We start from the raw sequence: 12441 nt of genomic DNA, 5'->3' as shown, positions 1-12441 counted from the left end.
TTGATTTTCCTGATGAGAAATCTGCATAATGTACTCCTTACTCCTACGGAATTAGGAATATGCAGCCTTCGAAACATATGTCGAGAATAAAGGATATTTGTTAACTAGTCGTTCAACTCCATTCTTTCATATACTTATAATTTTAAAATAAACATACACATTTCCGCACGAAGACACGTAGTCTATGCCCTAGGGACGTAGCTTCAACCGTGTTCTTTCTGATGTGAATTTGCTACCCAGGTATCGGTTATCTTTCGAATTATCCTTAATAAGATAATTCATTCAATTACTCAAATATATATATATATATATATATATATAATTACCCCCCACATCCACACATAATCTATACATATAAATTTGACGTGGGTGATTCTTTCTTGTCTTGGGATCCACGGTCAAACGGCTGGGTGGAAATGCGCGAAAAATTACACAGATGTGTAGAATGATCCGATGGTGAAGCTGGGCTTTGTATTTTTTCATTTTCCCATGGTTACCGTGATAATCTACTATAATAATACTCTTGTGTTTACGAATGAGAACGGAAGGGGTGATAGATGAATAAGGAAGGAAGTGGTGATGTCATACTTGGTAGTGGGATGATGAAAATTGTTCGCTGAAAAAATAAATCAAACAGCGTTTCAACTCTGTGTGAATATGTTACTGGAGGGACGTTTTATTATTGAATATTTAATTAAACATGAGACTTACTTATTATAGCTTAGTGAATACAATGAAGCAGTAGTCGGTCTATCCTGAATTTGTCGGAACTTGTAGGGTTGATTGAGGTCAAGATTTACCGCGATCTGGGGACTTTCAGCTGGAAATGTGAACAAATGCCATGATTAAACTTAAAAGGAAATATTTAAGGGTTTTTTTTTTTATTCAGTACAAAATTTAAGGCGGTGAATGAGAGAACCATTAAAGAATTCTTTCGAAATACCATACAATGCTTAAACTATGTTCCTTTACGTTCTGAGTTCAGATCCCGATGTGACTGACTTTCTTTTTTATCCACTAGTGTTCGATAAAATAACCAGCGCTCATATATTGATAATCACATCAAATGTCTGGAAAACACTTTTAGGATGCTTTGCGCTATTAAATTATTACTATTATTATTATTATTATTATTCTATATTTGAATTTTGCTTTATGTCTGTACAAGTTGGCTCCAAGTCTCACCCAGAGACCTCAAGAGACAACAGGTTGAAAGTTCACGTTGTTGTTATGCCTAGTGTGCCATATATTTGGGGGGTTTTTTTGGTGTTGTACTAGTGAATGTCTAATACATAGTTAAAAAAAAAGTTTGTTTCAAACCTTGGGATTACATAGAGAGTATTTTGCGTAGGATATGAGCAGTTCCCAAGAGCACTATCTTTTGAATTTCTGCCATTTTGGGGTTTCCTGGTATCTGAGTTAGGTAGCAATCAGCCCCTTTCGCTATCATTGCCAGGGCACCTATGACAACAAGTATTGTTTTAGTCTTCAGCTTCCACATTTTGCTGATTTCTATTTCAAGATCTTTATATTTGCTCAGTTTTTGGTAGGTCTTGACAGACACGTTTATATCGATTGGGACAGTCATATCAATGAGGAGGCATGTTCTTTGTCTGAAGTCTTTCAATATGATGTCTGGCCTATTTGCATCTATCTTTCTGTCAGTTTGAATGGTGAAGTTCCAGAGGAGTGAGATGTGGTCATTTTCAAGCACTGGAGGTGGATTGTGTTCCCACCAGTTTTTTTCATGGGGCAAATCCAGGTTTTTGCAAATTACCCAGTGAATATATTGTGCAGCTCTATCATGCCTGTTGAGGTACTCTGTAGGCGCTAGAAGACTGCATTTGGAAACAACATGATCAATGGTTTCATTTTGTTGTCGGCATACACGACATGTTGGGCTACTGCCGTTCTTTAATATGTTGGCCTGGTAGTTTCTTGGTAGGCATTGATCTTGAGCTGCTATGATAAACCCTTCTGTTTCAGATTTTAAGCCAGAGGCCATTAGCCATTGATGGGTCAGGGCTTTGTCAATATCTGCATTATTCGTTCTCTTTGGGTATTTGACATAGAGAGGTATTTCTTGCCATTTATTATTCAGAATATCTAAGGCCGCAGTTTTGGCACGGGTTTTATGCGTTTAGCTTTTTCTGTGGTGGTGGTGATGATGATGATGATGATGGTGATGGTGGTGATGATGATGGTGATGATGATGATGAAGATGGTGGTGGTGATGATAGTGATGATGATGATGATGATGATGATGATGATGATGATGATGATATCTTCCTCTCATCTCATCAGCTTAAATTCGACGTACGTTTCGTCACCTGACGCAAGCTAATGAATGGAAAAATCGAACAATTCTATGTACTTTAAAATCTATCTAGTTCCTCTTTCCGAGTTCTTCCATTCATCTGTTTTTGTCGCCGGAAGGATTATATATATATAGAGAGAGAGAGGTGGTCAGTAGCAACATGGTGAATATATAAGCTTCCGTCAAATAAACACACTACTACTTAAGCTACCTACCATTTCTCTCTAATTTCTACATTCAAACGCATACTAGTTCCTACACACGTATATAAATATACTAGCAGTATCGCCCGGCGTTGCTCGGGTTTGTAAGGGAAATAACTATATAAGCATTTTTAGAGAGTTATAGCCAAAAAATAGCAAAAAAATGCATTAAAAATGGAAAAAAATTATGGTAAATTTTTTTTTAATCGTTGACTCATCGCAGACATTTTTAGAGAGTTACTTCCCTTATACCATAGCGAAAAAAATGCATTAAAATGAGAAAAAATGATGGTAATTTTTTTTTTAATCGTAGACTCATCGTAGACGCGCGCTAATACCCAGAAGGGCTCGATATGAATCACGACTATAAGATACCCGGTTTTGGTTAAACTGCACCGCAAAATGTGGGAGTAGTTAGGAATCTAAATCATAGGAGACAGACACACAACTTCACTTTTATATATAAAGATAAATATGCATGTGTGTGCGTCTTTATGTGTGTATGTGCGTGTGTGTGTGTGCGCGCGCGTATTTGTGGATGTGCGTAACTTAACATTCTAACAATAGACTAGATAATATTCTTCCTGGCGCCAATTTTCCTGGTTTCAGGTGTAGGTTAAAAAGCCTCAGATGCCTCTTATTATTCAAGAGAGACAGGTATCATAATTAACACTTGTCTACGAACAATAAATCTTACACTCACTGTGATTAATTTCTAAAGACAAGAAACTAATAACTTTTTTCTACCACTCCCCGCTCGTAGAGTGTGTACAATGAATCTGTTCGCGTATGAAATTAATGGATCTGATTGGTTGCTCGCTTAAGTCATTCAGGGGCGAGATACGTAGGCTAAAAAAAATAAACTCTAGAAAGGCAAAAACTTATAACGACTATTTTGTACTCTTGTTTTTTCGTCGACTGACCTTTCGCACAAAATAAATTCATCTGAAAAAAATATTCCGTTTGTGCCGCAAAAATTGTTGCCAGATGTAAGAGCAGCTTCTTATTGGCTGATGGACGAAGTTGTACGTTTTCTGAGCTGGCAAACATGCAGCGAGAAGAATTTCAAGTTTTGGTACGATTTACCGTAAATCCTCGAGTGTAATCCGCATTTTTTTCCCAAAATTTAACGGTCAAAATCCCTAGTGCGTACTATACAGAAGGTTAAAAATGAAAATTATTTTCTAAGCAATGTCCGAGTCTCTATTTGCTATCCGACAATGTTTATTCAGACGCATTTTGTGATGTAGGGCGTGAAAATACCTTAAGCTCAGCCTGAAAGCAATGAAGTCATAAAAGAATCCTCCATAACTTGCAGTAAGCAATATTTATTAAACGTTATTACTGTTATTTCTTTATTTTCTGCAAACAAAATGCACAAAAATGCTACACGTTTGCTTTATGTTATACATACAACAATAATAAAGGACGTTACCGTATACAGGTTTACAAACCAAGAACGTTATATAGACCTCCTTGACTCAAGATACAGAAGGGGTGCGTATTATACGTTTTTCAGAGGTACAGCCCCCAAAAATCCCCTGCGTATTATACTCAAGGGTGGACTATACTTGAGGATTTACGGTATGTTCAGCGCTCATTAAACTGATAAAGTGGCACTTTATTTGTACCACCCAGCTTGAAATAGTTAAATATACACTCCTAGCGTTTCTAATTTCTTCGAATTCAGCATTGCATTCCATATATTTTTTATCCTTTCGCTGAATTGACATACGTCGCTAAAATTTTGGGTGGCATATCCCCTAAAAGTATTCAAAGGTGTTTTAACTGAAGAAATGGCGTTTTATGAAAACATGAACTTGCATGTATTACGTGTCAAGTTACATAATGTACCCGGGTTATAATAAAATCCACAATGGAAACGTATATAACTGGCACTCCGTCGGTTACGACAACGAGCGTTCCGTTGATCGGATCAGATCAACGGAACAGCATGTTCATGAAATTAACGTGCAAATGGCTGAGCATTCCACAGACACGTATACTCTTAACGTAGTTCACAAGGAGATTCAGCGTGACACAAAATAGGACAAGGCTGACCTTTTAAAATATAGGGACTACTCATTTTTGCCAGCTGACTGAAGCAATGTGAAATAAAATGTCTTACTGAAGGACACACCACGCCGCTGAGAATTGAACTTACGACCTTATGATCGTGAGCCAAATATTCTAATCACTCAGCTACGCGGTCACACGCCATCACACATAGAAATGTATATGAACACACAAACTACACATTGTCCGTGTTATCATACATATGGTGGCTGCCCCCTCATTATCGAGTATGGCCATTGCACGAAGCTTAATCAATGTTGTTATCGTGCAATGCCTGTGCAAGAAGATTTTCTTTAAAGTGAGGAAAGGCTGTGCACTGAGTCAATCCCACTCACTAAGCAACAGCAGCCATAATCCGAAAAGAAGAACAAGTCAACATCATCGGTAACCACTGAGCCGCAGGTTTTATGTCGGAGTTATCCCAGTTGCCTGAGTTACCTTCCCCTAGAAGGATGCCCTAACAAAGGGTAGGAGTCCTTCACTCCCAATGGTTTAACCGCACGATCGGGTATTCAGTCCGATTATTTCTATGTCCCCGCGCATGATACAGCCTTAAGACATTTATTGGATGGCCGTTGACTCTCAAGAGTTCCTCCGCCCTTTGACGGGTTTTGTTTTTCATTCCGCAGGGTGTCCAATAAACACCCTCCTCGCCAAGCAAGCTTGGTGGGGTTGCCGGTTTAGTCGCCCACGACCCGACCATGCAACAGGTTATACTGGGTCACATGTTATCAGTAGCCTGACTTATAGATACATTCATACATGCAAGTGTATCTATCGAGAGAAATATTCATATACACAAACCCAGAGATATACAGGGCCCTCCCAAAACAAGTATACACTCATGAAAGAGAAACGTGAAGAAATGTTCTAATACTAAATTTATTCAGATATCGAGGGATAGTTACAAGTTAACTTAAACCTTTTCTGCACTTGGGGGGGGTGCACGTAGACAAAGCAATTAATTTAACAGAGGTCAAAGTCTGGTGTGGAGTGTCATCAAAAAGTTTAATAAGGCCAATTTTCCTTGAAGGTACTGTCACTGGTCAAACGTAACTAGACATACTACGCACTTCCATTTTACCTGCCAGGTATGCATTTTATTGAAACGAGGAATTTTTCTTTCAACAAAGCGACCCTTCGCCATGCTACTGCCGAGACGTGTGAACTTACCTGGTTGACAATTTTCAAGGACACAGGATAGGACGAGAGGTTGCAGTTGAGTTCCTTGCACATTGTCCTGATGTATCACCGACCGACATTTACGTATGGGTAACCCTAAGGGAATAATGAATCGCTGAAAACCAGCCACACTGACGGCTCTTCGATAAGAAATCTTAACGCCACGTGCAGCAATCCCACTAAAAGTGTCTGAGAGATAATGGCCATTACTTTGAGCACCTCTTGTAATTGTAGAGGTTAAAGGTAACCTGTATAAGGCGGCGAGCTGGCGGAACCGTTAGCACGTCGGACGAAATGCGTAGCCGTATTTCGTCTGCCGTTACGCTCTGAGTTCAAATACCGCCGAGGTCGACTTTGCCTTTCATCCTTTCGGGGTCGATAAATTAAGTACCAGTTATGCACTGGGGTCGATGTAATCGACTTAATCTCCTTGTCTGTCCTCTCTGTGTTTAGCCCTTTGTGGGTAGTAAAGAAATAGGTAACCTGTATTAATCACGTGATCACTGAATGAATTCAATACTGAAATATTTCGACACGTTTTTCTTTTCTCGAAGTGTGTATAGATTTTCTTGGCAGACACTATATATATATACACACGCAGATACACAAACATATACACACACATACATACATATACGCATTAATAATCAAGGCACAAGACCAGCTGCATTGAAGGGAGGGATTATTCCATACCATCGACCCCAACATACAACTGGTACTTTATTTTATCTGCCACGGAGGGATCACGGAAGAAACGTTGCAATCCTCCACTCACATACATACTTTAATAGTACACGCTCATACACACAGACGTATGCATGCGTGATCACGCACGCACACACTCACACAGACACACACGTACGCACGCACGCTCACATGCACACACAGGCTTGCATTTATACATGTGCGTGTGTGGTTCTTCTACCTGTAATAATCTTGATCAAGGTTTCGTTGAGTGGCGTGGAAATAGCTCGAAGGGCCTGGGAAGTGCCAAGCAAATCACTTCCCAATGGTTCTGGAAGTCGCCATCGGTTCGTGATCCCCACCTGCTTTCTCATTCGCAGCTTGTTATTCATGGTGTTCTGCAAGAAAAAAACAAACATACATCACATTTAATATAAGTGAAGACATATATGTATGTAGTAGTAGTAGTAGTAGTAGTAGTAGTAGTAGTAGTAGTAGTAGTAGTAGTAGTAGTAGTAGTGGTGGTAGCAGTAGTAGTAGTAGTAGGCGAGCTGGCAAAAACGTTAGCACGCAGGGCGGAATGCGTAGCCGTATTTCGTCTGCCGTTACAAGGCGGCGAGCAGGCAGAATCGTTAGCACACTGGGCGAAATGCCTAGCGGTATTTCGTCTGCCGTTACGTTCTGAGTTCAAATTCCGCCGAGGTCGACTTTGCCTTTCATCCTTTCGGGGTTGATTAAATAAGTACCAGTTACGCACTGGAATCGATGTAATCGAATTAATCCGTTTGTCTGTCCTTGTTTGTCTCCTCTGTGTTTAGCTCCTTGTGAGTAGTAAAGAAATGGGTATTTCGTCTGCTGTTACGTTCTGAGTTCAAATTCCGCCGAGGTCGACTTTGCCTTTCATCCTTTCCGGGTCGATAAATTAAGTACCAGTTACACACTGGGGTCGATGTAATCGACTTAATCCGTTTGTCTGTCCTTGTTTGTCCCTTCTGTGTTTATCCCCTTGTGGGCAATAAAGAAATAAGTAGTAGTAGTAGTAGTAGTAGTAGTAGTAGTAACAGCAGCAGTAGTAGTAGTAGTAGTAGTAGTAGTAGTAGTAGTAGTAGCAGCAGCAGCAGTAGTAGTAGTAGTAGCAGTAGTAGCAGCTGCAGCAGTAGCAGGAGGAGGAAAAAAAGAAGAAGAGGAAAAACAACAACAACAACAACAACAATGGATGAATGAACGAACGAAATGAGAAATAAGCAAAGATTCTAATAATGCAAGAAGTTAAAAAAACTTTATATTTCGGGCACAAAGACCCATCTTCAGAAGAATGCGGTTAAAGAAATGTGTATTTACATAGATACTGCTTTTATGGATAATGTAGTGCTTTGTGCTAGTAGCAGCAGCAGCAACTCTCCAAATATTGATGTGGTTGGTACCATTATGGTCACGTTGGGGATGATAGTGAAGACTGACTGTAAGTTGGCTGGAGTGGTGGTGGTGAAGGCGGCCGTCTGTTATGCTGAGTGTCATAGTGGTAATGGTAGTATATATATATATATATATATATATATATATACAAAGTCTGATCAATAAGTATCCGGACTGTTGGCATAGTAACGAAGCTACAGAGGAAGTAGCCATGGCGATACCTTCTCCGAAGCCTAAGCAAAGTTGCAGAAAGTGTATGGAGAGGAGTGCCTGAGCCGCACACAAGTGTTACGAGTGGTTCAGACATTTTCAAGATGGCCGGGAAAATGTCGATATTGACGAACGTTCTGGAAAATCCCGCAACCAGCAGAACTGAGGAAACCATCGCAGATGTGCTTGCAGCTTTGAGGGAAAATCGTCGAATCACCATCCGTGGGTTATCAGAAGATGTGAAGATTAGTTACGCTTCTGTTAAGTCCATTATCGCTGAAGATTTGGGTATGAAACGCGTGTCTGCCAAGTTTGCGCCAAAACTGCTTTCAGCTGATGAAAAGGTCACTCAGGTTTCAGCTGCACAAGATTTCCTTGATTGTGTCAAGAATGATGATAATTGTTTGAAAACTGTGCGTGGGGCTCTGAGCAGCTATCGCCAAGCTTTTAGCAAAATTTGATGCAGATTCTCTGCTCAACTTTCTCTGTCATGATCAATGTGACGATCACACGCTTCCTTCCAAGCACTGCTGTAAACAGTGGAAGTAAGCCAAAACGTTAAAACTTAGTGCGCTTGCACAGCAGAGATGAAGGTCAATCTGCTATGGTAGTATTCCGGATACTTATTGATCAGATTACATATATCTATCAATCTATCTATCTATTTAATAAGATAGATAGATAGATAGATAGATAGATAGATAGATAGATAGGTAGATAGATATGTTTCTTTATTAGCCACACAGGGCTGCACACAAATAGAACAAATTACAAGGTAGAGCTTTTCTTTTGAAGGTTTAAAAAAAAAAAAAAAAAAAAAAAAGGGAAAGGGGAGTTTCGATCAAAAGGGATCGTAAAAGGAGAGAAAGAGGACAAAAAAAAGGGGGGGGGGGTTAAAAAAAAAAAAGGGGGGGGGGGGGGAGAGGAAAAAAAAAAATTGATCAATAGGGATCGTTTTACAAAGAAATGTCAATATGAAGTGAAAGGGGGAGGACAGGTGAGGTTTACCGTGGAAAGAAAAGCCTACGGAAAAGACCACGGTAACCTCGGTCAATGAAGTCACATTTTATTCTTTTTTTTTTTTTTTTTTTTGCAAATAAGCAACTCTCTGTTTTCGATTTCTGGGTTCATAGGACTATGCTCAAGGTGGCTTCGTCATTCATACGTGCCATTCTTGCTACATTCACCCATCTTTTTTTAAAACATTCGCTAGACAAAACTTGCCTCTCTACTCTCACTTTCCTTTTCAAGTGGTACTTGAAGAAGTTGATGAGAGATTGACCAGAGAGGAAAGTGTTTGTCTCCAACCTTTCAGACGCGTCCACCAGATACATTCTTTTGCCATAGCCACAAGGATGATGATGAAAAATAGCTCTTCCTTCCGTTTGAAGGAAGGAGGCGTGACAATATTGACGATAGACTCAGCTGATAAACCGACTCGTCCCACACGTGACAGCAGTTGTTCGACATAAGCCCACAGGTCGGAAATTGTTGGACACTGAAAGAGTGCGTGCAGAACGGTTTCGTCGCTCTGACCGCATCTCGGGCAGGTCGGCCCCGTGTTTCTCGGCCGTGTCTGTAGAGCTATCCCGAACGGGTAGCGCTTCTCGGTAGCACTGCCAGGCCAGGGATCTCTGGAAGTTGTCCATGGGCCTGGCCGAAAGTCGTCCCGAAAAGGCGGGTCAGGTACTCCTCGTCGACGTCCAGGTTCGCCCCGAGCTCGTCGTCGTACCTCCCCTCCACAAACCCCTATAGAATGCTTTGGTTTGTTGAAGTCACTTAAGGTCGACCCAGGACGGCAGAGTTGCTGAGAGCAACGCGCGACATCGCGGTGCCATTCGCCCTTCCTCGGCCTCTTTTTGATCCACGACTGCAGTTCGGTCATGGAGACGAGCTGCGGGAAAGCGTGCCTCACAAACGGCGACCACACCTGTTCACCGTCGTCTACATAGAGCAGAGATGTCGCAGTCTCAGCGCGTGTCTGCGCATCATCAACCACGGCATGCCCAGCCCTCCTTTTAACGGGTGTTGACAGCAAATGGATCGCCTGACCATCGGGACGCATCCTTTCCACAAGAAGCGAAAGAGGATGCGTTGTAGTTTGGTGATGGTAGGGTCGGGACAAGGTACGACGGTCAGGCGTGGGTAGTAGATGACGGACGCGATGTACGTGTTCGCCACCTCCGCTCGACCTTTTAGGGACAGTTCCTCTCGGCCCATTGCCGGGCGAGAGTGACCACCCTACTCGTTATCTCGTTCAGTTTCTTCTCCACTTGGAGGTCCGGACCAAACCAGACCCCGAGCAACTCAACCGGCCGTCGGTCCAGCGTCCCACGACGGAGGCGCTGGTGGACGGCATGGGCTTGCTTCTCCAGGTGCCTAGTCGCAAGCCCAGAACTTTTCCCGGTTGATTTTCGCTCCTGTCACCGCTTCGTAGTTTTTCAGTGTCTCACCGACCAGCTCGATGTGCTCGTGGCTTGACACTATGACGGTGACGTCGTCCGCGTATGCAGACACGCTCGTCCCGCATCCCAATTCTCGCGGATGCCCCTTAGAGTCGCCAGCTTCCGCAGTAGTGGCTCAAGAGTCAATACGTATAGAAGCGCCGAGAGGGGGCATCCCTGACGGACCGAACGTGCAATGTCGAAAGGTCTCGATAGATGTCCATTTACGCGAATTACCGAACGGATGCCTCTGTACAAGGCAGCTATCCAGCCGCGGAAGACGGGACCGAAAACCAGCCGCTTCTCAGGACTGCCTCCAAGTATCGATGGTCTACCCTATCAAAGGCTTTCGATTGATCCAAGTTGATCAGGGCCCCACCCATGCCAGGTTCGTTAACTACCCTGTCTATGATGTAGCGCATCAGATGGAGGTTGCATGGATGGTCCGGCCTGGCACGGCGCATGTTTGCGCCTGTCGACCAGTTTCTCGATGACAAGCGCCAACCTCTTGGCTAACACCTTGGCCAAAATTTTCAAGTCTGCATTAAGCAGAGTGATGGGCCTTAAAGTTATTATTACATTTCCATTGTTAGATCTTTCTTCAGCAGTGTTACGGCTCCTCGGCTCACAAAACCAGGAATGCTCCCGTTTTGCTGCCAGTTGCAGTACACCGCCGCCAAGAGATCTCCAAAACAAGTCTGGCATACAATTGTAAAGCTCGTAGGGTAGACCATCCAACCCGGTGATTTGTCCTCGAGCATTCTGCCATCGCTTCCCGCACTTCCGCCGCCGTGATGGCACCTTCGCAGCACCCTGCCTTTCTTGTCGAGAGTCGTGGTAGGATATGTAGGTAGGCACTGAAGTCCACCCTACGTTCTTGCCCTCCACTCGTTCCGAAAGTCGGGCAAAATGTGCTGAAAGGCCTCACACATTTTATTTGGCTCGAGCAATTCGCGCCCCTGTTCATCTACCAGTGACCGAATGGTGGCTTTGTTGCCCTGTTGCGCCTCTGCCCCCGGGCCTCTCTCGCGGCTCCAACACCTTCGTTCCTTAGAGCACGCATCCTAGCTCTGACAGACATCCTTCGTGTTGGCGTTGAAGTGTTGGTCGAGGGCCAACCTCGCCGCCAAAACGTCGGATGCGATGCCGCTTCTATTGCCTCTTCTAGCTTCTTAACTAGCTCACCCTCTACTCTATTTCTATCTATGGCTAGTGCTTTGCTGTACCTAATCGCTTCTGCTTTTACTGCTCTCTTGAGGGCAAACCACCATTTGTTGTTGATGATGGCTCCCGTCAAAGCCCTCTTTACTAGTGTGCTAATCCGGTCTCTGAAAACCTGTCTCGATGGGGAAAGACGCGTTTAGTTTCCAGTATCCGGGACCCTGCCTAAGTGTCTTACCTAAGTTAGCATACATGTCACAAGTTTGTGATCGTGTAGCTGACTATGTGGAAATGTGGACATCCTATGCTATCTATATCTACTGTCCTACACAGTATCCTATAGATACGATCTCGACGACCCGATGCGGGTTGCTCCATGTCCACGTTGGCGCATTCGGTGTGGTCTAGTCGGAACCTGTCAGACAGTTGAAAGCGTCTGAGCAGGTCTCTGAGGCATTTGCATCCCCGTCTATTCCTATCTCTACCCACGTAGTCTACATGCGTGTCCAAGGTAGCATTCCAATCCCCCACTAAGAGTAAAGGACGAGACGTTCCCAAGAAAACTTCTAAACGTTGAAAGAGGTAGATAGATAGATAGATAGATAGATAGATAGATAGATAGATAGATAGATAGATAGATAGATAGATGCTCTTTACTCTTTTACTTGTTTCAGTCATTTGATTGCGACCATGCTGGAGCACCGCTTTTAGTCGAGCAAATCGACCCCAGAGCTTGTTCTTCGTAAGC

At 42.9% G+C, this 12441-nt stretch overlaps 1 protein-coding gene across 1 annotated transcript in view; it reads right to left on the bottom strand.

Moving 5' to 3' along the window:
- LOC115230341 (BTB/POZ domain-containing protein 16-like) overlaps window positions 1-12441 on the bottom strand; it is a gene marked incomplete at both ends in the record, with an annotated part of 56235 nt that overhangs the window by 31438 nt on the left and 12356 nt on the right. Inside the window, 2 exons of the mRNA XM_029800542.1 lie at window positions 712-820; window positions 6704-6860. Of these exons, the coding sequence (XP_029656402.1) occupies window positions 712-820; window positions 6704-6860 (266 nt within the window). The remainder of the gene's footprint in view (window positions 1-711; window positions 821-6703; window positions 6861-12441) is intronic.

The sequence above is a fragment of the Octopus sinensis genome, unplaced genomic scaffold (genome assembly GCF_006345805.1).
Source record: "Octopus sinensis unplaced genomic scaffold, ASM634580v1 Contig15387, whole genome shotgun sequence".
NCBI lineage: Eukaryota > Metazoa > Mollusca > Cephalopoda > Octopoda > Octopodidae > Octopus > Octopus sinensis.
The sequence above is the reverse complement of the archived record's forward strand: the minus strand, read 5'-3'. Positions and strand labels throughout refer to the sequence as shown.